Genomic DNA, 21,944 nt, shown 5'->3' on the forward strand with positions numbered 1-21,944 from the left:
CGCCTCTAGCCGCCATCTGGCAACGCTGGTTCGATATCGAGATATCGAAGGCCAAGCGACGCCGCGCGCGCGCGTGGAGTCGTGGCGGGAGGTTCAGGAACGGGCGACAAACGGAAAACGAATGAAAAATCATCGTCAAAAACAAGTTCATGGTTAAAAACTAATTTTTATCTGCGTGCACGATGTACTGCACCAAAATTCGTTCATAACCTAACCCTGCACCCGAGAGTGAATCTCTGCCCAGGGGCTAGTTCTGCTTTTCAAAACAAACCGTTCGACTCTCGTCCTCGGCCAAAATAAGAAAACAAATAACAGAACTTAACGTTCCGATACAGCCACTACTGCTTTCTTTCATTTAAATATGGTAAGTGAGTGCAAGGTTCCTGGCCATCGAGTGACGAACAGTGCAGACTAAAGCTTCATACTGGTCCAACTGTGAGTTGACTTTTGGGAGGACTCCTTCCAAACAGAACGAACGTCAATACGAACCAACGGAAAGAATGCCTCAAATTTTTTGAATTCCTTCTTTGCTCTTTGCTGTTAAATGCGCCAGGGTACCCATCAAGATCTTTTTCGCCCTTTTTCTTGTCTTATGAGTAACTCGTAGTTTCGTTTTGTCATTTGATTCTTGTCTTATTTTGCCGGTGCGCATTTGGCCCATCGTGCAGAGGTTATGTTATCATAAACTCTATGGCATATGCCACGATTAATCTATTTTGCGTGTAATGTTTAAATCAATCGTAAATTTGTCTTAAAAAGACCTTATTTACCATGCACCTATCGATTTAGTTCACATTTGTGTGATGAGTTCAAGCCTGTGTCTTTCATTCACTCAGACTTAATATTAATTAGTCAAAATGGTTATGATGTGTCATCTGTTCTTGCGATAAAGACACTTCTTCTAGCATGTTACTTATTGTTACAGCAATGTGGAGCTCAAAGTTGCAGTTCCCATCTAATTCTTCAGCTCAGCATAAGGTAGATACGACACATATTGGCTGGAGCCATGGGGCCCCGCCTGCTTCACCTCACCCCATACCAATTCAGGAAGATGGAACATTGGAACTGGATTTAGCGAAGCACACTCAGTTTGAAAGAGTCGCTTCTGTTCCTCTGCAGTACAATGCACTGTCTTATTCTAGAGAGGCATCTCAAAATAATACTGACACTGCCAAACAAGAACCTGTTCGTGTGTATGTCAATCAACAAGGACACACTGTAAAACTAGCTCAACTGCCAGACCCTCCCTCATCTTATCCAATTTTGCCAAGAGGTAAACATCTTTGTTTCCAACTATTTTCGTTATTAGACCTAATTTGTCTCTTTATTTTCTAACTCATTTGCATCTCTATTGCAGCCCCTAAACATCGTAGCAATGAAACTAACAAGGTAGAGAGTGGAGAGGAAAACCATTTCTCTAAAAGGAAGAGATATGAGAAGGGCCTCAATAATAAACAGGAAGGAATAGGCATGGCAGGTAGCTCTGTCTTTGGAAACTCTGAAGCTTCCTCCACTTCGACCGCAGTTAATGGATTAAGGAAACCAGACAAAAATAGGATCAAAGGCAGTCTGGCCTCTCTTAAATCAAATAGTGTAAATTTTAAATCGCAGAAATTAAAACCCAACTCCCAGTCTAGTCAAAACCATATTGCGACAGAGAATTCTGATTCAAAAAATGCTGACGAATTTGTGCAGTTACCCAAGGAATCAGGAAGAGTGAACCATCCCTCTCATGTCAAGGAAGAATTGCACAGCGGCTTGAAGAAAATTATGGCAGATCTTGCGGGTTTAGACATTCCAACTCTACAAAGGATCTCCAAAGAAGAAATTGACAATAATGAAAACAGCAAAGAAAATGATTCTCCTGTTGAACAGAGTCACATCACCCACAGTGAACGTGATGGTTCCTCTATTTCTAAAGGAACGTGGTCTAAAAGACCCCTTCCCTCCTCAAGACTTATGAAGGAGTCATCAAATGATGCAGCCAATATTTTAAAAAATAGTAAATATGATTCCAAGAAAAGCAGTACATCAAGTATTAACAGTGTCCATAGAACATCCTATAGTTTGGATTTTGAAGATAATCGACCTTTAAAGCCTCCTATCAAGTCAAGGAGCTATGATCCTGAAAAAGCGAGAGAATATATACGTCAACAAAAGCAGGAGAGATTGAACCGACTGAGGGAAGAACGAGAGCGCCAACGAGCTGACCTCTTGGCTCGAAAACAAAAGCTTGATGAGCTGAGCAAAACTTCATTGAAACTTGTTAAGGCCAGCATAAAACGGAAACCAAACCAAGGCAATCTCAATGTAAATGAAGATCAAGTAATGGAGCCAGGAAGAGATATTAACATTATTGATAATAAATTAACAGGTATGGGTGTTGAGGCCCCTCATATTCCTGTCCAAAATGCATCTTCAAATAGGTTTTCTGAGAATTTTCATCAAAACTTACCTGAACAATTTTCTGTCTCAAATGTACCACCCCCCTTGGATGATTCAAATGCTCAGCTTATTAATGACATATGTGAGATGAAGACGAGAATTGAAGCGATGGCCAAGTCCTTAAAAACAACTATTATATCCAATCGTGCTAAATCTGGTAAATCTTCTAGTACAAGACTCGAGTCAGTTAAAGCTGATTCTGCTCCACTGCAGTCACAACCTCTATCAAGCAAAAGAATTGAAGGTGTGTCATCTGATGTGACTGACTCATATGTAACCAAACGTCCTTCTGCAAGTAACACCAATCACCTTTCTACTGTGACCAATGGATACAAACGGCTGGTCCCTGACCATGATGGCCTGGAGGAACCAAATATTAACTCTCCATATCTTCAAAATCTCACATCAAATTTGCGGAAAATGAGAGAATCACTACAGATCTTATTGTCACAAAATGAAGTAGCCTCTTCAGCATCCTCTGAAAGAACAAGAGTAAATCGACCACACCCTCCCAGGCATCGGCGGTTTTCAAGTGCTGGCTCAAATACAGCCTTTGAAGCTTTGAAAATTGAAGCTGGTAAAACCAGAGTTCAATCTCTGGAGAGACACATTTCAAATGGCCTTGAAAAGAAACAGATAGCTACAAGTTTCCCAACTCTTCCTTTAGCTGAAGCCCAAAATATCAACTTTGAGAGGAGACGATATTTGAGTACAAGTTCTGAAACTGGTGCATATGGTAAGTTACTGCAACATTTTCTTGTACATTTTCAAAGGTAATCCTTTGTGCATTACACATGTATATTAATTTCTTTTTTTGATATACTTTGGCTTACAGAGACAAATATTAAGGAAACAAGAAGTGGGACTTTAATACATTCAACACCGGCTGCCAAAGTTCCAAAAGAGACCTTGTTCGCTGAAGGAAATGGGCAAACATCACACACTAGTCCAGAGGTAAGCACATTTGAATTGAAGGATAGTGAAAACACAAAATAACTTTTTCCTCCGTGCCTTGTCTTATCCTTATCCTTCCTTATCAGGATCATTGCTCAGATTGGCTTGAGCCTTTTGCCTCTAAGCCCTATCCAATCAATTTTATTTCGGCTGTTAAGCGGAAAATGAGTGGCTCTGTTAAAGTTGATGAATTGTTAGAACCTGTCACTTCTGTTCTACTTGAACCCAAAGGAAGTGCAGTTGAGCAAGAGTCTGGGAATGGCCAGTCTTCCTCTAAATACCCTGCCTTGGATCTTCCATCCGATTTGCCGCCCTTCATTACTGTGAGAGGCACCACTGAGCCAGGACAGGGCTCTGGAGTTTGGTCAAAGGCTGGACTCTTCCCCCAAAATTTACTAGAGACTGTTGACCAAAACTCCTTCAAATCAGGAAGAAACCACTTTGACAAGAAGATGAGCAGAAATGCAGTCTCATTGAAGTCTCCAATGTTGGATGCTCTCAATTTGGAAGAAATGCAAGCTGAGTTTGCACGAGCTCTGAATCCTATGAGTATTAACAGTAATGACATCACTCCAGCGGAAAAGCCTTTGTCTGCTCCAAATACTCCTGCTAAGACTTCTTTGAAACTAGTGAGACCAACCTCATTTGGGAATAAAGGAAAACTCAATTTTGACAACAAACCTGCGTTGGAGGAGGAAGAATCCATTATCAGGTTCGAAGAAGACAATGCTGAAAAACTGAACGGGTTGAATGAATCTAATTTAAAAACATCTGCTCCCAATGGTGTTCCAAGCAGTACACTTGTACCTCCAAATGTAAATTTAGCCACAGGGCGAAAGGACCGAAACCCAGGAAATGTTGATAGTTGGGTTACTCATGCACGTGGCAGTGCCAATGTTGCTGACAATCAAGTGGATGAAATCTCGTCTTCTTTGCAACAATCTTCTTCATCAAAAAGTACTTTTGAAATTGGGCAAGTTTTCAATCCAACTGCTTTGCACCTCCAGTTTCAAGCTGAGCTGAATATACTTGATTCATTTAACGAATCTCTGTGTCAAGTGATGGAAGTTGAAAAGGTTCGCGCAGTTGCCATGGCTCGCCATCAGGCTTTGTCGGAACATCAAAGTGCTCCTGTACCAACTGAGGACAAAAGCATTGATGTTCAGAGAAGCCTTTTGAAACCTAGTCCTGAAATTTCAACTATAAATTACCAGCGTGGTTCTGGAGATCCTAGTGACATTACACTGCTTGATGCCGATACAATCAATGGAGCTGATGTGAAATCGTTGAATGAGAGCGTGCCATTTGCTCCTTCCTTAAAAGATGGGCATTCATTGGCATCATCTACTAATGCTTCAGAATCATTGGGGTCATTTGTGAAAGATAAGATTTCAGAATCTGGTCCTTCACAAAGTGCAAACAATGAAAAGGCCTCTCCAGTTGAACATTCAGGTCATTCGGCCGAGAAGAGCGTTTCTGAGGATATTTATACTATGTCTGATTCGGTGCCTGATGAGACTTCCCCAAAACTGAATGATGTCACTTCGAACACTAGTAGGGAAGATAAACCAAGTGAAGAGTTAGATGAGCTATTGAGTGCCTCCAAAGTGACACAGGATATTGAAAAATTAGATAAGGCTGATGGATCTCTTTCTGTTGATTTTTCTCTCAACTCTATTAAAGCTGACTCCAGTTTTACAGGTATGACCGTATTTCCGTTAATTCTAGATTTTTGCTTTACTCCTGTGATGTTCCTTTATTGACTCTAATATTCTTTTTTGCTTGATTTAGGAGATGATGCCCTTGTTATTGACTCGCTTCAGTCCCATGAACACCGTCTTTTCCCAACCCTGATTACTGGGGAGGATATGTTCCAATTTAACTTGCAAATGTTGGAACAACTAATGCATGAAGAAGAACTTCGAGTGCAGCATAGAAACACATTATTTAAATTGAGAGTCAAAGTTCTAGGTGAAATGGCTAGAACCGAAGTAGCAGCCCTCGATCTAGACAAGAAGAAACTTAGAGAAAAGGGGGAAGATGGCCACAAAGATCAAATGACTGCTCTTCGAAAGAAACAAAGAGGGGTAATGCTCAGGTTTCAACAGCAGCGGGAAGAACTGGAAAGGTAAAAAAGACGTCATCCTGGTTCCTATATTTTATTATTTCTCTTCAATTCTTTTGGTTTGTAGCATTTTTAATGTGTGCCTTCTTATCAGGGTTCGGCGAACAGAAGAATTGGCATGGCAAGAAAGGCGTCTCATGTACCTCCAACAAATGCATTTGATTCGAATGCAAATTTCCACTCAAGTAATGCTCCACAAATTTGAAAAGGGTTGCAGCAACATACCAAAGGTAAATTTTCCCCTGTATATTTTCTTTTTACTTTTTATGAACTTCTGCTTTTTTTTTCTTCTATCTTTAATTGCTTATGATGTGTCTCTTAACATGAATTCAACCTTCTCCCTTTCCCCTTTTCTTCAGAAAAGTAAAGTTGTTGTAAAGACTATTCCGGATGTCAAAGTTGGGAAAAGTGCTGTGAAAAGTACAGTCCCTGAACAGAACCTCATCCCCACGGAGACACCAATTGGATTAGGCGTAACACAATCCAGTTCTGTCTCCATGGCTTCTCTTGCCAGTGACGGATCTAAATCGTCTGCAGTGAGCAATTCCAGCCACCGAGCTACTGGTGGTGTGGGCAGCAATGGCAGTGCTACTGGAGTGGGAGGTGCAGGGGACAATGGAGCAGGTGGTGCAGGCGACAGTGAATCCTCTCATCTCGAGGACAGAGTATTAAAGGGATTGAGTGAACTTCAAAGCCGCTGCAGGTGTGTCCTGTTTAAACATTACGTTTTTAGTTCAATAGGGCTTCTTCTTCTAAAGTTTCTGTTACTTTTGTAGGAATTTGAAAGAGAGAGAAAAAGTACTTCATGAAAGAAAGCAATCTGTTGAACAAATTATTCAGTGGAGAAGAAAATTGGAAGATGAAGAAAGGAGACTCAGGGATGTTGAGAGACAGGCACATTCGAGGCACCGATCCACATTGACAAAACATGTGCTCAGAGGTACATTGAAACATTCTTTTACCCATTGCTTTGCATTCTTACAATGTTTTGTGTCGTCTTGGATGATGCTGAATGTTTCTTTCCTGTAGATCGGAGCACATCACCTTTCCAGTTTGTGGAGAATGGTTCCTCAGGAACCACGACAAATGTCAATGGAAGCAATGGCAGGAGTATTTCTGAAATTTCTCGCAGTGGCCGGAATACTGATGTTAATACAGCCACCAGTGCAAGTGGGAGTGCTAGCATCACGGAAGAGATAGACTCCAGCATTCCAGAAGAAATAGGAGATGCAAACAGTAAACCAAGGTAAACAGTATAATTTATTTACTTTCAAAATGTTCAAGTACATTGAAAAATTTGGATGAATGTATTCATATCTTTTGTTCATTTTTTTCACCAGTGGTGACTCAACTTTAGATGGAACCAACTTGGAACAGTATGCCAATGAAAGTTTTGAATTAGAGGTGTCAGATGTAAAGACTATGGAATCTCAAACAACATTACAAAATGGTGCACAGTCTGGTAGTCAGAAGGAGCAAGTTCAGCCACCCCTTAAAATTGATTCCGACAGTGAAGCCCGTTTTCCCAGAATGTCTGAGCGCTCTAATAAATATCCTGGTGTTACCATAAAGGTTCCTCTTTCTCCACGTCTTCAGAGAGTGCAACGAAGGAGGTACTCTAGTGGGTCAGATGACTCCATGGTATTGTCTCAAACAGGTTTGTACATACTCAATTTAATGTCTCTTTTTTTCCATTTCTTTCTTTCAGTTTTATGTGAACTCTAATGTTTTTTCTCATTGACAGAAACTGGTTCCGAGCAAAGTGACATCGAAGGAAGAATATCTGCCCTCTCAGAACAGCTGCATCAATGCAAAGCAGAAGCAGAGAGGCTCAGGAGGGAAGCAAAACGGACACGCAATGAACGCTTGATTGCCAAAGAGCAATCTCTTCATAAACAATTGCAGGTTAGTGTCAAAGTCACTAAAAATTTTTGAAACTGGCTGAGTTGTTTTAATTTGAACTAGTTTTAGTGGATACCTGTAGTGCTGTTTGTTTATGTGGGGCTAGGTTGATGAACTGAGCCTGCACTGGTACCAGCTGGCACAGTTCCAGTTGCTGGTGCCAAGTCTTTGACAGCCTCTGAGCATGCTCTGAGTGTGACAATAAACAGGATAAAAATAGATTTCTTTCCTTCCTGCTGTCAGGTCTTGACTGTGGGCCTGTGCTCTCTTAAGCAGAGCATGTTAAAATTTCTTGCAAATCCTTCAGATAAAACTCTCTTGACAAGATTTGTCACAACCTTTCGGACAATGAGTTTCTCTTCAATATCAGATTCTATTTTGAAGTGTTTCAAAGTCTGTGCAATATGACCAGCAGAATTAGTTGGTCACAATATAATACCAGATGCTTTGTGTCTTCCATTTGTTTGTTCAGTTAAAACTTTTTGTGGTTATTATTATCTGTGAGGTTTCTATTTTCTCTCTCTTGTTGATGGTTATGACTGCACCATGATTCTCTTGTGGCTGAGAGAGGCTATGTTTGTTCTCACTTACTCTAGGTAACTTTGAAAGGACTTCCTTAAGGATTTGGATCCATTACCTTGTTTATTTTCTTTCACGCTCAAATTTATGCACACCTTATTTTTATTCAGCTAACTGTTACAACTTTATTTTCAGGCTTACGAGTCCTACATTTCCCAGTTGCGACACAATCTGGAGGCAGAGTTGAAGCAGTCAAGTGTGCCGATTGTACGGCCACAAATAAAACAACCTAGAGTGGCCCCAGGCAAAGTGGCATCAAGGCGACCTTGTCAAGATGCTGACCCACCCTCTACTCCTGGAGCGGATCGCTCGTTACCTTTGCCAACAAGTCCCGAAACAGCAAGTGTCAGTCTCAGAAGAGATTTTAGTGAAACAGAGTTCAAAGAAGTCAGTGAGGGAATCAGCACAGTGGTCAGTGAAGCCCCGAGTGAGGTTGCAAGCGAGGCTACGAGTGAAGTGCCCAGTGAAGTACCAAGCGAAGTTCCTAGTGAAGTGCCCAGTGAAGTACCTAGTGATGTTGCAAGTGAATCTGCCAGTGAAGCATCAGAAAACAGCAGTTTGGTTTCACAAGATGCCCCTAGCTTGGTTGCAAATAGGGAAGTTAAAGAAGAGCCACAAATTGAAGACGATTCCACATCAAATAAAGAAGAAGGTACGATGGAGGCCATAAGTGACGGAAGTGAGTCTGGACTCAAAATGGAAGGAGATGTTGACAACAGCCATACAGCTGAAGACCTATCCCCTGTTCCTAAAGAGAAATCTGAAACTCAGTCTCCTCATCAGGAACAACTGGGAAATAAATTCCTGGATTCTATCATAGTGAAGGAAGTTGAGGTAACTTCTAAAGATTCCAAAGGAGTAAGTGCCTCAAATACAGATATCGTTGCCTCAGCACACGCTTTTGAAGAAGCTGTAGACAACAATGGTGATGCCACTCTGTCTGTGGAGCAAATGAAGAGTATTTCAAGTGAAGAACAGGATGATGTCAGTGAAATTATTGAAGAAGACCAAGGCCCTGCAGCAGACAATGAATCTGAGTCTGATGTGATCCGAGTATTTATGAAAGAGAAGGAAAAAGAGAGCCATGATATGATCTCCGTTAAAAGCGATACTACTCGCCAATCATTGGATACAGATAATAACCGCCAGTCTCTTGTGGACTCTGTTACAAATGATATAATGAAGAGTCTTTTAAATGAATGTTTGCGTTCAGCGGTTCCCACCCACACTCCTACCCAGGATGCAATGTGGAATGAAGTTTTAAATACCTCTCTTGATGAAGCCACTGTTGACATTATGAGTATTTACAAGAAAAGGCTTAACTCCACTTCAAATCAGTCAAAAGATGTGAGAAAAAGAGTGAATGAAATCTTGGCTGAGACTCAGACCCCTACCAAACTGCGCACAGAGGGCCATATCAAGGAAATGATGACAACCACCTATGGTGTTTTGTCTCCTGATGACTCCCCCTGTGTTTCACCTAGTCCATGTATGTCAATATCTGTCTGCTTTTTTTTTTGTGCAGTGAAGGATTTAAATTTAACAATTTAACTTTTCTTTCATTTCTGTTAACAGCAAGCTCGCCAGTGCAACAATTACCTGACAGTTCTACTAATGAAGATGCAGATACAACATATAATAAGATGGCTGAAACAAGTGCAATGAAAAGCAATGTTGGAGAGGTAAAATTTATAATAAAACCTTATAATAATATTTGAGCTGTGGCCTGTGGCATTATTTTTACTTCTAAATTTATTTTATCACTTTTTCTTTTTTTCTTCAGGCTAGTGATGCACCTATGGGCTTGATGGGAGAAAATGCTTTGGATAGTGAGGGCTGCTCTCAAGAATGGTTCGATGAAGACTTTGGTTTGACTCGCTCAAGAAGGGAAGCAGAAGAACTACGCAAGCAACAGCTTCAAATTGAACAAGAGGTAGTCCACTTAAACATTTCCAGGAACATTCATTCAGTGACTTTGCTCTGAACGTTTTTGTTTTTGTGTGTGACAGATTGAACAGCTCCAACAGCAGCAAGCTCAAGTGCAGGAACAGATTCCCTATTATTATGTTCGGGAAATCCCGAACAAACCTCCTCCACCATACACTCCACCTGGGCAAGCACCTCGCGTTCTCTCTTCATCTAGCTCTCTTGCAACCCATGTGGAAGAACTTTGTGCAGTGTGCACTGATCGACCAATCATATTGAAGGCCATTTCCACTGCTGTGGATTTGTTGTATGATGCTCGTTCTCAGGGATTGGACATTCTGAGTCTTGAAGCTCCCTCCTCATTTGAAGAAGTAGGATTTGGGCTTCCTAGTCCTTCCCATCTTTCAGAAGAGGTATGAGCAAGCTTTTCTCATTTGCAGAAAATGATTCCATCCATAACAAATGTTTTTTAATTTCTGTTGTTCTATTTCAGGAGCTGACAGTTCACCGGAATAATGCGAAGGTTTATAGAATGTTTCTGTTTGATCTGGCCAAAGAACTAGTTGTGAATGCTTACAGCTGTGAGGCTGACGATCCCAGCCCTCCTTGGCTGCGCCCTGACAATGTAGTTCGCCGTCGGAGGGCTCTCACAGTTGTTCCTAAGACCAAGGAAATGCTGCATGAAGTTGTGTCCAAACAAGTATTAGTTCTCTTTGGATTTGTACCAAAGGCAAGCAAAGAGAACCTCACCATCAGATGGAGCAGAAAGAAGAGGGATCACGTTGATGAATTGCTGGTCCGGGAGTCACAGGAGGAAGAGCGTCAGTGGACGAATTATGAACAGGATGAAGCTGTTGTAAAGAATAATGTAGCCATGGCCATTTTAGATTCACTTCTTGATGATACTGTGCAAGTCTTAGGTGATGTGTTTAGAAGACGAGAGCAGAGACAGCACTGTACTGTATATTAAATTGTTAAGATTAAATCATTGTATGTGCCCTCAATTAGTGCATGAAAGATAATAATTTGATCAACTGATGTGAAACTTAGAAGTATGTTTTTTGTAAGATAGTTGACCTCTCTCATGTTGTCATTGGCTTCTGCATGTGGGTACACAGTCATATTTGGAGTAGGTAGCATTTAATGTAAGTATGTTTGTAAAATTGCATCTTATGTAAGATTTAACTGATATGGCATGGCATGTTGGAATGAGAGTAAAGTTATTATAGTACATACTGTGTATTTCAAGATTCTTTAATGGATTGTAAACTTTTGACATTTGTTTGCCCCATTTATTTGTATTTATTTTATGGAATTTTCTGATGTGTACCCTTTTTGTTATGCCTGTTTGGTATCCAAGTGCCTATTCATCTCAGAAAATTTGAAGACTTTGATGTTGAACATTTCAACAGCAAAATTCTTTTCTTATAAACAAAAAAACCACAACAAAAAAAGAAAGTCTGTGATTATGTAAGAGGCTGAAAATTACTGTCATCTTTATCATTCTTGATGATTATGAATTATAGCTACTGTAGTACAAAATGTCGAAGTGTTTGTAACAGTTGCATTAGAAACCAGTTATCTATGGCTAATATAAAGTGCCATAGGATTTAAGATACCTTTTTCCTTTTCTTTTTCATTTTTAGGAAACTTTCTGAAATTTACATTGAACAAAGTTTTAAACATAACATTTGTAAATGCTTGTGTTCAGTGTTCATGTTTCCCTCTTAAAAGTATTGTACTTTTGTCCTTTTTATTATTGCCTGATAACAGGTAGAATCATGCTGCATTTTATATTTCAAGACAAAATTTTAGTGTTGTTTTGGCAGTCTGCCTAAATAGGCCACTTTGCCTTGACCTCATCCATTCAATAGAACCAGTCCACATTCATTTATGTGGGCTCTGGAGTGCTCCCTGTATTAATTAGTTGTAGACCTTTTTTGACTGCCCAGCCGGGGATTTTATTCTAAATTGTGTTCACTAATGGACTGGACAACTGATATCTAACCAACCCATTGACTTCATATTATTGCATCTGTGCACAAGTTTAAGTGTTATTCGAAGGAAAATTTTATGTTTCCTTCAATATGACCAGTTCTCCTATTTTATTATACACAACCTGCTCAATCCTCATATTGGGGTGATATATCTCTTGTATTTTAAATCTAGTGATTTTACAATTTCTCCTATGTTGATTTTTTTTTGTGTGAGTGTGTGGGTATCTGGGTTTGCTCATGAAGTCGAGTCATTTGTAGTAAGGTATTTGTCTGTAAGATGAGCAGTGCCATGTGGCTTGCCATGGAGCATGTACAGTTGCAAAATGTGGCCATGCAGTGTGCAATACCTCATTCTCAGTCAGATTTGAATGTGATAGTCTATCTTCTGACTACTTAACTAATTTAAAATTACTTAGTGCAGTATTTAATTTTCCTTTTGAGTGCAGTTGTTACTTCGACCACTCTACTGTTTGAGCATGTGCAACAATTAATCAGAAACGTTAAACTGACAGCTATATTCTTTGATGAACTGAGAAGCTTTATGATATGTGACTGATTTCTGTGCAGAAATTTTCAGCTTCCTTTCCAAAGGCCTGTATGTTTTACTTAAAACGTCTTGGAAGTATCTTCATCTTTCATTCTTGGTGCTTTAGCAGATTATCTATGACTGATATTCTTGAATCTGCTATTGTGAAATTTTGTGTTATTTTTGTCTGATGTGGAAGTTTCAATAAAAGATTTTGCCCCGCAAAATGTTTTATATGGTTGATTCTTTCCTCAAATCCTGAAAATTGTATGTATTCACAGTCGGGGTTTAAATGAAAGTAGCTGTTATTATTATACTTTATTTGTCACTGAACAATTATTCCACTTAAAAGTGTTGCTGGTGTAACCATTGTAAATATTTTTGAGGTGACACAGCCTCATTAATATTTAGAGGAAGGAACGAAAGACCAAACAAAATGTAAGGGAGGCTTCCTCATTGAAAACATTGGTGAAGTTGACAAAAACTAAGAAGTGCATAAATTCCTTTTTTTTTTTTGGTAACAATTTTATTAATTTTTTTGCATGAGCATTCTGAAATTGCATGAATGATTCTTATGGTGAAAATAGCTTGAGGACCTAAATCACTACCTAAATCACTAGGAGTACAATTATCATTTGTCTTACCAATCAAACACTAGAGCATAAAACTTAACTTTGAGAATCACATTTAAAGGGCTAAATTTTCATTGGCAGCAAAAAACTACAGCAGAATCACGTATACTCTACAATTAAGGGTTTTTAAGACTAAAATCTGCACAGTTCTTTTAGGCATAGACCTGACAGGGAAGTCCATGCTGATTTTGGTTGGTTTGGGGCACAGTTCAGATCGCAACCAAAGTCAGTCTGGAGTTGACCTTTACAGGGAACTACAAAAAACTACCAGTAACTTTACAATCATGGCATGCGATAAACATCATATGTTGAGCACAAATCACAAGAAAACTGGAGAAGACACCATCACGCGCTATGTACACGAGCCCTAAGTCATGTCAACTCTAACAAGACAACTATATATGAGACCTATTTACACCAATTATATGATAACAACACGACACTCTAGACCTACCCACGTAACTTCCAGAGAAGAGTCTGTTTGAATGTTACGTGTTACGCGCACAATGTCCCACCTTCTTTTTTGCCATGCCTCAAATATAGCGTACAACATAAACCTAGAAATCACAGTTTTCGCATCTGCGCGTGGGAGGGACTGGGACTAGACACCAGGGGCGTCGACGCCGTGGGAAAAGGGGGGGGGGGTCCCCTCAAGTTAAACCCAGAGGGAGGGGGGACAACATTTTAAGTTACACGCTTTTGACTCCAAAATTCAACTAGCGTCACGGGTAGTGCCATTCCCACACTAAATACCAAGGACCATTGGGCACCGGCATCTCTTTCTTAAACCCGAAGGAGGCGGACCGGTGGCATACGTAGTGGGTAAGAGCGTCGCCCACCGAGAGAAGGACTTGGTCCGATTCGCAAGCGCTTGTTTCTTTTTCTTCGTTATCGCATCCCGTTACCATCAGTCTGAGTTTTGAATCATCTCCGAAAAAGCGTAGCGGTGGCGCAGTGGGCTGGAGTGCCGCCCGCTCCGATCGGGACCTGGATTCGAATCCCAGACGCTTGTATCTTTTCATCAGTTTACCACTTGATTCTGGTATCATCAGTGCAAGTTTCGGAGCTCCCCTCTCAGAGCGAGATGGTGGCTGAATGGGCTAAGGAGTCGACCCACACGGGAAGAGGTCGGGTTCGAGTCCCGGGGACCTCGAATCTTTTCCTGAGTTCGTTTCCCAAATCCTGTACAATGGCACTCAGATAGGGTGGCTCTTGAAGACGTGGCACCATGGCTCAGTTGGCAGAGCGACGTATACGAAGGTGGTGCCACAAGAAGGACTTGGGTTCAGCTCCCAGGCGAAGCGAGACAGAGGAAGAGGCTGGCACAGGGGCTTGGGTTCAACTCCCAGGCGGAGCGAGAAAGAGGAAGAAGCTGGCATGAGAGGGCTTGGGTTCAACTCCCAGGCGAAGTGAGAGAGAGGAAGAGGCTGGCATTAGAGGACTTGGGTTCAACTCCCGGGCGGAGAGAGAGAGAGAGAGAGAGAGAGAGAGAGGAACAGGTTGGCACAAGAGGGCTTGGGTTCAACTCCCAGGCGAAGTGAGAGAGAAGGAGAGGTTGGTATTGGAGGGCTTGGGTTCAACTCCCAGGTGTGGCCCCAGGTGTGGCCAGAGAGAGGAAGAGGATGGCACAAGGGCTTGGGTTCAACTCCCAGGCGGAGTGAGAGACAGGAACAGACTAGCATTAGAAGACTTGGGTTCAACTCCCAGGCAAGCCGAGTAGAGGTAGACATCGACAGTAACAAAGTTGGATTCAGCTCCGAGACAAATCGGGACAGAAAAACACTGGTAATGAGGCACTTTACTTCAACCCCCGGGCAAGGTGAGCCAGTGAAACAGGCAATAGAAAACATTAAAATTACGACCATTTTTTGTGGTCATCGTCTTTGTCCATACAAATTTTACCACGAGCTGATGCAGATATACTTCAGTTTACAAAAGAACTCAGCCGGCCTCTTCTGTGTATCAGTTCATCGCAAATTATATTCTAGTCAGCAACTTGACAAAAAAACGAGGTATAATTAATTGGCACAGTATTATTTCACTACCTTACCTTATCCCAAGTTTTTCTCTCGCCAATTTCTGCATCATCATTGCTTTGCCTGAGAATCAGCCCCAGTCCTCTTGTGACAACCTTTTCCCCTCTCTCACCTTGCCTGGGAGTTGAACCCAAGACCTCTTGTGCCAGCCTCTTCCTCTCTCTCACTTCGCCTGGGAGTTGAACCCAAGCCCTCTCATGCCAGCTTCTTCCTCCTTCTCGCTCCGCCTGGGAGTTGAACCCAAGCCCTTGTGCCAGCGTCTTCCTCTCTCTCGCTTCGCCTGGGAGTTGAACCCAAGTCCTTCTTGTGGCACCGCCCTCAAATACGTCGCTCTGCCAACTGAGCCATGGTGCCACGTCTTGTAAAGCCACCCTATCTGAGTGCCATTGTACAGGACTTGGGAACCGAACTCAGGAAAAGATTCGACGCCCCCGGGACTTGAACCCGATCCCTTCCCGTGCAAGTCGACGCCTTAGCCCTCTCAGCCACCAACTCGCTGTGCGAGAGAAGCCCCGAAACTTGCACTGATGATACCAGAATCAAGTGGTAAACTGATGAAAAGATACAAGCGTCTGGGATTCGAACCCAGGTCCCGATCGTAGCGGGCGGCACTCCAGCCCACTGCGCCACCGCTACGCTTTTTCAGAGAGGAGCCAAAACTCAGACTGATGGTACGGGATGTGATAACGAAGAAAAAGAAACTAGTACCTGGGAATCGAACCCAAGTCCTTCTCTCGGTGGGCGACGCTCTTACCGACTAAGCCCACTTTTTTGGTCTCCCATTTTACCGGTCCCCATGCTTCGGGACTAAGAAACAGATGCCCGGTGTGTCCAATCGTCTTTCCCCCAACGCTAGTTGAGTAACTTCAATTAGAGCAGGACAGAGCGCCGCTTGCTGGCATTCGAACGCCTCGACGCTCCTGCTGGACACGCAGACAGCATACGGCTCCGTCTAAGCCACGGTCGCACTGCCAGAAGTCACCAGGAGACGGAGGCTCCCGTTGGCCCCGTTGTCGACGGCGGCAGTCGCCATGGCCGGTGCGGGCCCCGCCGCCGCCGCCCCCGCCGCGGCCCCGGACATTGCCCTGCTCACGACGGCGTGGTTCCGGGGCGAGCTTTCCGGGGAGATGCTGATGAGGGGCCGCTCCGGGGGCGCCACGGCGATGCTGGTGCAGGCCGTGCCGGCCGTGCCGGCGGTGGGGGAGGCCGCGCCGGGGCTCACGCCGGGGGGGCTCACGCCAACGGGGCTGGTGGGGCTGGAGCTGTTGGCGGCCAGCACCACGGCCTCCAGCGGCAGGTGCACCTCCACCGAACCGTCCTCGGTGGAGTACGTGGCCGTCACCAGGTCGCCGAGGTTCGTGGAGCTGCCCATGCACGCCCCCGTCCACGACACGGCCTCGGTGGTGGGCGACGACGTGGACGGGTCCTTCCGCTTGCCGCGCAGCTGCCGAACAAGAATGCCAGAGCAAAGTCAGAACCAACCAAAGCTGTTTTCATATTTTTACCAGTGAAGCGAAGATGGACGGTGGGCTCAGGCAACCATCGCAGAGTCTGCTGTCTCTCTGTCATGGGAAAGCTCAGCACAGTGGGGGAAACATAACTAATTTAGCAATAACGCTATACATGTGCAAAAACTATAGATGTGCAAAAAAACTCATCTAAAATTTGTGCTGTTCACTGTGCTCAGCTTTGGGCAATAGTTTCTGGGATTAGTCAAAACGAAACGAACGTGGTTGGCTGCGCGTGGCTCGTGCGACGACTGCGTGCGTGCTGCGTGCTGCGTGCGTGGTGGGTGGCAGGGCCTGGCAGGGCCGACCGATCGCTGCCCCGATGCCCCTGATTTATGGCCTTTTGATACAACACGTTACTATTTATGCGTTCGGCCCGCGGCCCAGTTCTGACTTGACTTTTTCCGCTATCAGAACGGATAGGGAGGGAGAAATAGAGAGTTGTTGGAAGGGAATGACACTGCTATAAATGGTGGCCTCGAAATCCAACAGAAAGAGGGGGCAGTTCCTCTGGGAAGAAAATTTTGCGCGAGACGTGTGTGTTGGTTGTTTGTTCCACTTCTCTTGCGGTGACCATGAAAAATTGTTGGTCTAAAGTTGGTACGTATGATGTTATCTATTTATTGCACGATGAAACACTTCCATTTAAAATCTTATTTTGCAGGTTCAAATTAGCTTTACAGTAGAAAGTGCTTCATTTTTCCGCTCTGGTTAATGCCTGCGAGGGTTAGCGAGCACGCGGGCATGCTGGGGTGACGTTAGCGACAAGCACGACGGGGATCAAGATCGATCAAGATCGGGGCAACGTCCTCGACGAGGTCCTCGACGAGGTCCTCGAGGCCGTCATCGACGCGACAATGTCCCACCTGGTGCAGCGCGGTGGCGGCCTGCCGGGCCTGCCCCTGCGGCGCCGCTTGCTGGCAGGCCGCGCTGGCCCTGGAGGCTCTGATCGTGGTGGTGGAGGCCGGCGGTGGCGCGGCGGCGGCCGGGCAGAGCGCTTCCTCACTGCGTGGCTCACTGCGTGGGCGGCGGGGGGCGGCCGGGAGCAGGGCGTCGTGGGCCTCAGGGCCGCCGGGGCCGTGACCGTGGTTGGCGTGGTGGAGGCCGCCCCCGCCCTGGCCGGCCCTGGCTGACGCCGTCCTGGGCGGTGCGCCGCCGCCGTTGCAGGCGGCCTCCGACCGCCACGGCGCCGTGGACTGAGTGGTGGCCGACGCGGCGTTGCAGCCCGGCTGCGACAAGCCGAACCTCACGAAGCACGGCAGCACCTGTGCGGCACACCACCAAGGGCAGGTCAGCCAAGGGCAGCCAAGGGCAGCCAAGGTCAGGGCGGGGCGGCGGCGGGGGCGGGCCGTGGTTGCCATGGTGACTGCCCCCGGGGGCGGGGCGGGGCGGCCGTGGCGTTAGTCAAGCACATCAACAAGCGGAGGCTGGCTCTGATGATCCCCACCCTCTGTTGTCTGTCAAGTCTGTTTGTTGTTTGGCTTGGTGGCGTTAGTGATTTTTCAGTCTTGTGTACGGCAGTCTGACGACGTTGAAGAGGAGGATTGTTTACTTTGATTTCCATTTTTTTTCTCCTTTCGACGGGGCGCTTTTCCGATCCATCACTCATCCACCTGATTGCTTCCACGCTCCATTTGGATGCCAGTGCCCGTCATCGTCAACCACCCCGTCTCCTCCTCCCCATCCCCTGTCCCTATGGCGCCATGCGCCAGCATCTTTTCGACAACAGCACCCCCCCCTCCTCTCTTCTGCCTGCTTCCTGATCTTCCTCTCTCGATCCTGTGCACTGCAGGGCCGTGCTCCGTCTCCTTCCAGAGTCCTCGCCGTGCCCCGCGCCGAGTGCACCGTGTCTGTGTTGAGACCGCCGCACCGCAGCAGCGTTTGCCCCGCTGCCCGACAACTTCCCCACTAACCCCGACTCGACCGCGACGCGCACGGCGGCAGCGCGGCAGCGCGCCCAGCGGTGCAGTTCCGCGGGACGAGTCCCGGCGCCGCAGCACAGCCAAACCGGAAGCACGAGCAAGCTCTCTGGAACCCTTGGCGGCTTGGCGGCGTCCCTGACTGTAGCCGACTGCCCCTGACTGCCCCTGACTGCCTCTGACTGTCTCTGACGCGCGACTACGGTACTCCGAAACGCTTACGACTTTCGTCTGCGACGCTCTGCGACGCTCCGCGACGCCGCCACTGCCGGCAGGCCTGGCTCTGCCTCTGCCCGCCTTGGCGCGCCTCGGCGGCACTTGAAAGAAACGTCTTCCGCGCCATAAATTCATTCCGTTCCGTTGGACTTTCAGTCCTCGGAGGTGAATGGAACAGGACGACGGACTACGTGGCGTCGGCCCGGCCGTCTGCCTCCTTGTTTTGTAGAGGTGGGGCGGGGTGGGGTGGGGCGGGTGGGGCGGTTGCGCGAGGACACCACGCTCGTGTTTTGAAGCGTGGCGGAGCGTGGTGGGGGCCTTGGAGGAGCGCCCGGAGGAGCGTGCCGGCCGCGGCAGCAGCGGACTGATTCCGAGAGTCGTTTTCGTCGGACTGTCTCTCTCTCGCACTAACGGGGCGCTCCGTACAGGTGCGAGAGAGACAGAGCGACGAAAACGACTTTCGGAATCAGTTCACAGCGCGGCGGCGTATGTCTGTCAGGACAGTCGAGAGTGCTCGCCGTCATTCATCAAGGGGATTGGCGACCGCCCCGCCCCGCCCCGCCCCGCCCCGCCCCGCCCCGCCCCGCCCCGCCCCGCCCCGCGGCCCCCAAGACCCTCCCCGTCGTCTCCGCGCCTTAACTCTGTCAAACAGCGCCCCGCGGCCTCGCGGCCTCTCGGCCTCGGCGTCCCCGGCAAGCACCTCGGCGGCGTCTACGGACTGGAAAATGATATGCTAAATGTAAACTGAGCGGCGGGGAGGCGAGGACGAGGCGAGGGCCATGGCGAAATAAGTCGCGCGTCTCTTTTGTCGCCTCGTCGCCGGGACGTCGTCGCGGTGCTCGAAGCCACGCGGCGCGGCGCGGCGCGGGGCTTGAAAGCCCTCATCACCGTGTTGATCACGTCCACCACCCCGTGGCCCTGACGGCCTGACGGCCCAGCGGCCCTGGCCGCGCGCCGCCCGCGCCGCCCCGCGCCGCCCCGCGCCGCCCCGCGCCGCCCCGCGCCGCCCCCACCGCGGCGGCCTGTCGCGCGAGAAGTCAAAGACCGCGCGGGTGGCGACTCGCCCCCTCGGCCCCTCGGCCCCTCGGCGGCGTTGGCGCGCAAACGGCGAATTGATTCCCAACCACGTGCCGCTCGCTGCTCGTCGAGGCGCGTGCTGGGGGGCCAGCAGACAGACTCCGAGAGTCGCTCTCGTCGCTCTGTCTCTGTCGCACTCGTGAGTGGCCCGCACAAGCGCGAGGGAGAGACCGACGAAAACGACTCTCGGAATCAATCTGCAGTGTGGGGCCGGGCCCCAGTGTGGCGGAGCGCCGAAGCCCGCAGAGGGCGAGGGGCGAGGGACAGTCTCGCTGATTTATTTATTTTATTCATTTTCCTCGCGGTTGCCCTCCACCTCAAGGCCGTGACCCCGGACAGACGCCGCCGGCCACCTCATTGGATTAGGCGGTAATCTATTGGGCCGGGTGCGGGGTGGGGAGGGGGAGGGAGGGGGGTGCGTCGGTGAAGGGGTTCCTGGCGTCCCTTATCGCCGTCTGCCGCGCCGCCTGGCCCAGCCTTTTGTACGCCACCTGAGCGTGTCTCGAGCGAGAGCAGCGAGAGCTCGTGACAATGACATGCAAATCCCCCTGACATGTGCACGCCTCCCCCTCCCTCGCCTCTCCGTCTGAACGCCCTTCCTTCCTTTCCAGCCCCGTTACTCCTAGTTTTTACGACCCCCCCCCCACCTTCAAGACACGGCGACGAATTTAAGCGTCATTCCGCGAAGGAACCCGGCGGCGGCGACGGTGGTGTAGGTGCACAGCGCGCCGCCGCCAGCAGACCGATTCCGAGAGTCGTTGTCGTCGTTCTGTCTCTCCCACACTCATGGGGCGTCGCCTAGAGGTGCGGTGCGAGGCGAGAGAGTGACGAAAACGGCTCCCAGAATCAGTCGGCAGTCCATTTCAGAAGAGGCCGCGCACCACGCCCTCCGTCTTGGTACCGCGGCGACAGAGTTTGGCGTCCAGAAAGACGTAGCAAGTCCCCTGACCGCCACCGACAACGCGACAACCTCTTCAGGGAAGAGAAGTCTCGCAGTCCCGCCCTGCCTCTCCGTGGGTTAAGGGGCTTCGGTAAGAGCTGTGTGGCCAAGGGCAAAACACATCACGCGAGAAAAAAAAAGATCAAAGAAATCTTTGAACCCGAAGTGGCAAGCTTTCCATTTGCAACTCGATTTGAAATTCCCGGCAAAGTGGATCGGCGCTAGCGTCGCCAGAGCCGGACCAGAGGGCGGTGCCGCGGTGCCGCGGTGGGCAATGCGAGCGCGGCGGCGCCCTCTGGAATAACATTCTCCGTTTTCTTTCCCGCGCGAAGAAATACAGCGAATAAGTTCGAGACTGCCGCGCCGCGCCCGGCCGGCCTCACGCAGGCCTCACGCCCTTGCCGACGCGGACGGCGAAGAACGAGTAGTGCCTCTGGTGGGCGGGGCGGGGCGGGGCGGGGCGGGGCATCGGGCGGGGCGGGGCGGGGCGGGGCGGGGCGGGGCGGGGCGGGGCGCTCCATTAATTATCGAGGCGGTGGCGCGACTCGGATCCGCAGCCGCCGCGGCCGCGTCGAAAAAGCTTCTCCCACTCTCACGAAGCTTTGCGTCGACGGCGGCGCTTGCGACACGCACCAAATTTCATTGTGCCATTTTTGTAAGTACGCGGTCTCACACAACGCAAGTTTACGCGTGCTTTTCGAACAAAGTTGTATACACGAATTCATATGAGATCCCGCGTCAAAGTTTGTGTGGAAAATTTCGCATGCACAAAATTGTGCTGCGCCATGTACACATTCACTGTGCAGGACCTGCTCTTTTTGATTCCTATCAACACCCTCTCTGGTTGGTGCGGACGGCTACAAGGGCATCCCCGAAATACATCATCAATTCCAATTTCAATCATTTCTTTTACAGCCGTCACGTTTGTGCGGAATTTAATTTCATTTAGCGCCCCCCGGTCCGCCATCGTCGTCCCCACCCCACGCGCTACCAGTGTGGGCGTTGACGCCACCCCGTTCGCGCTGGAGACTCATTCCGAGAGTCGTTCATTTTCTTCGCTCTGTCTCTCTCGCACCTTAACGGAACGCCCCACGAGTGCAAGAGAGACAGAGCGACGAAAACGACTCTCGGAATCAGTCTGCTGCTGAACGCACGAACACGC

At 47.6% G+C, this 21,944-nt stretch overlaps 2 protein-coding genes across 4 annotated transcripts in view; one reads left to right on the forward strand and one right to left on the reverse strand.

The window, feature by feature from the left end:
* The first annotated feature begins 75 nt into the window (after positions 1-75).
* Positions 76-12,688, forward strand: LOC117653330 (centrosome-associated protein 350-like). 3 transcript variants are annotated; one of them, XM_034398949.1, is made up of 17 exons: positions 76-435; positions 926-1,273; positions 1,358-3,181; positions 3,281-3,399; positions 3,486-5,100; positions 5,191-5,527; positions 5,619-5,754; positions 5,884-6,227; positions 6,301-6,464; positions 6,554-6,770; positions 6,865-7,181; positions 7,269-7,429; positions 8,141-9,494; positions 9,581-9,687; positions 9,789-9,938; positions 10,015-10,344; positions 10,425-12,688. In XM_034398949.1, the coding sequence occupies exons 2-17, from the start codon at positions 928-930 to the stop codon at positions 10,899-10,901; spliced, it is 7,998 nt and encodes a 2,665-aa protein (XP_034254840.1). In that variant the 5' UTR covers positions 76-435; positions 926-927; the 3' UTR covers positions 10,902-12,688. The 3 variants fall into 3 exon arrangements, with proteins under 3 accessions (XP_034254840.1, XP_034254839.1, XP_034254838.1); XM_034398948.1 differs by having other exon boundaries at positions 76-364; XM_034398947.1 differs by lacking the exon at positions 76-435 and adding an exon at positions 436-554.
* Positions 12,689-16,074: 3,386 nt separating this feature from the next.
* The window catches only part of LOC117653251 (prolactin-releasing peptide receptor-like), a 70,266-nt gene continuing 64,396 nt past the window's right edge, over positions 16,075-21,944 (reverse strand). Inside the window, exon 6 of the mRNA XM_034398809.1 lies at positions 16,075-16,566. Within this exon, the coding sequence (XP_034254700.1) occupies positions 16,075-16,566 (492 nt within the window). The remainder of the gene's footprint in view (positions 16,567-21,944) is intronic.

This window comes from Thrips palmi, unplaced genomic scaffold (genome assembly GCF_012932325.1).
Source record: "Thrips palmi isolate BJ-2018 unplaced genomic scaffold, TpBJ-2018v1 HiC_scaffold_8, whole genome shotgun sequence".
Classification (NCBI taxonomy): domain Eukaryota; kingdom Metazoa; phylum Arthropoda; class Insecta; order Thysanoptera; family Thripidae; genus Thrips; species Thrips palmi.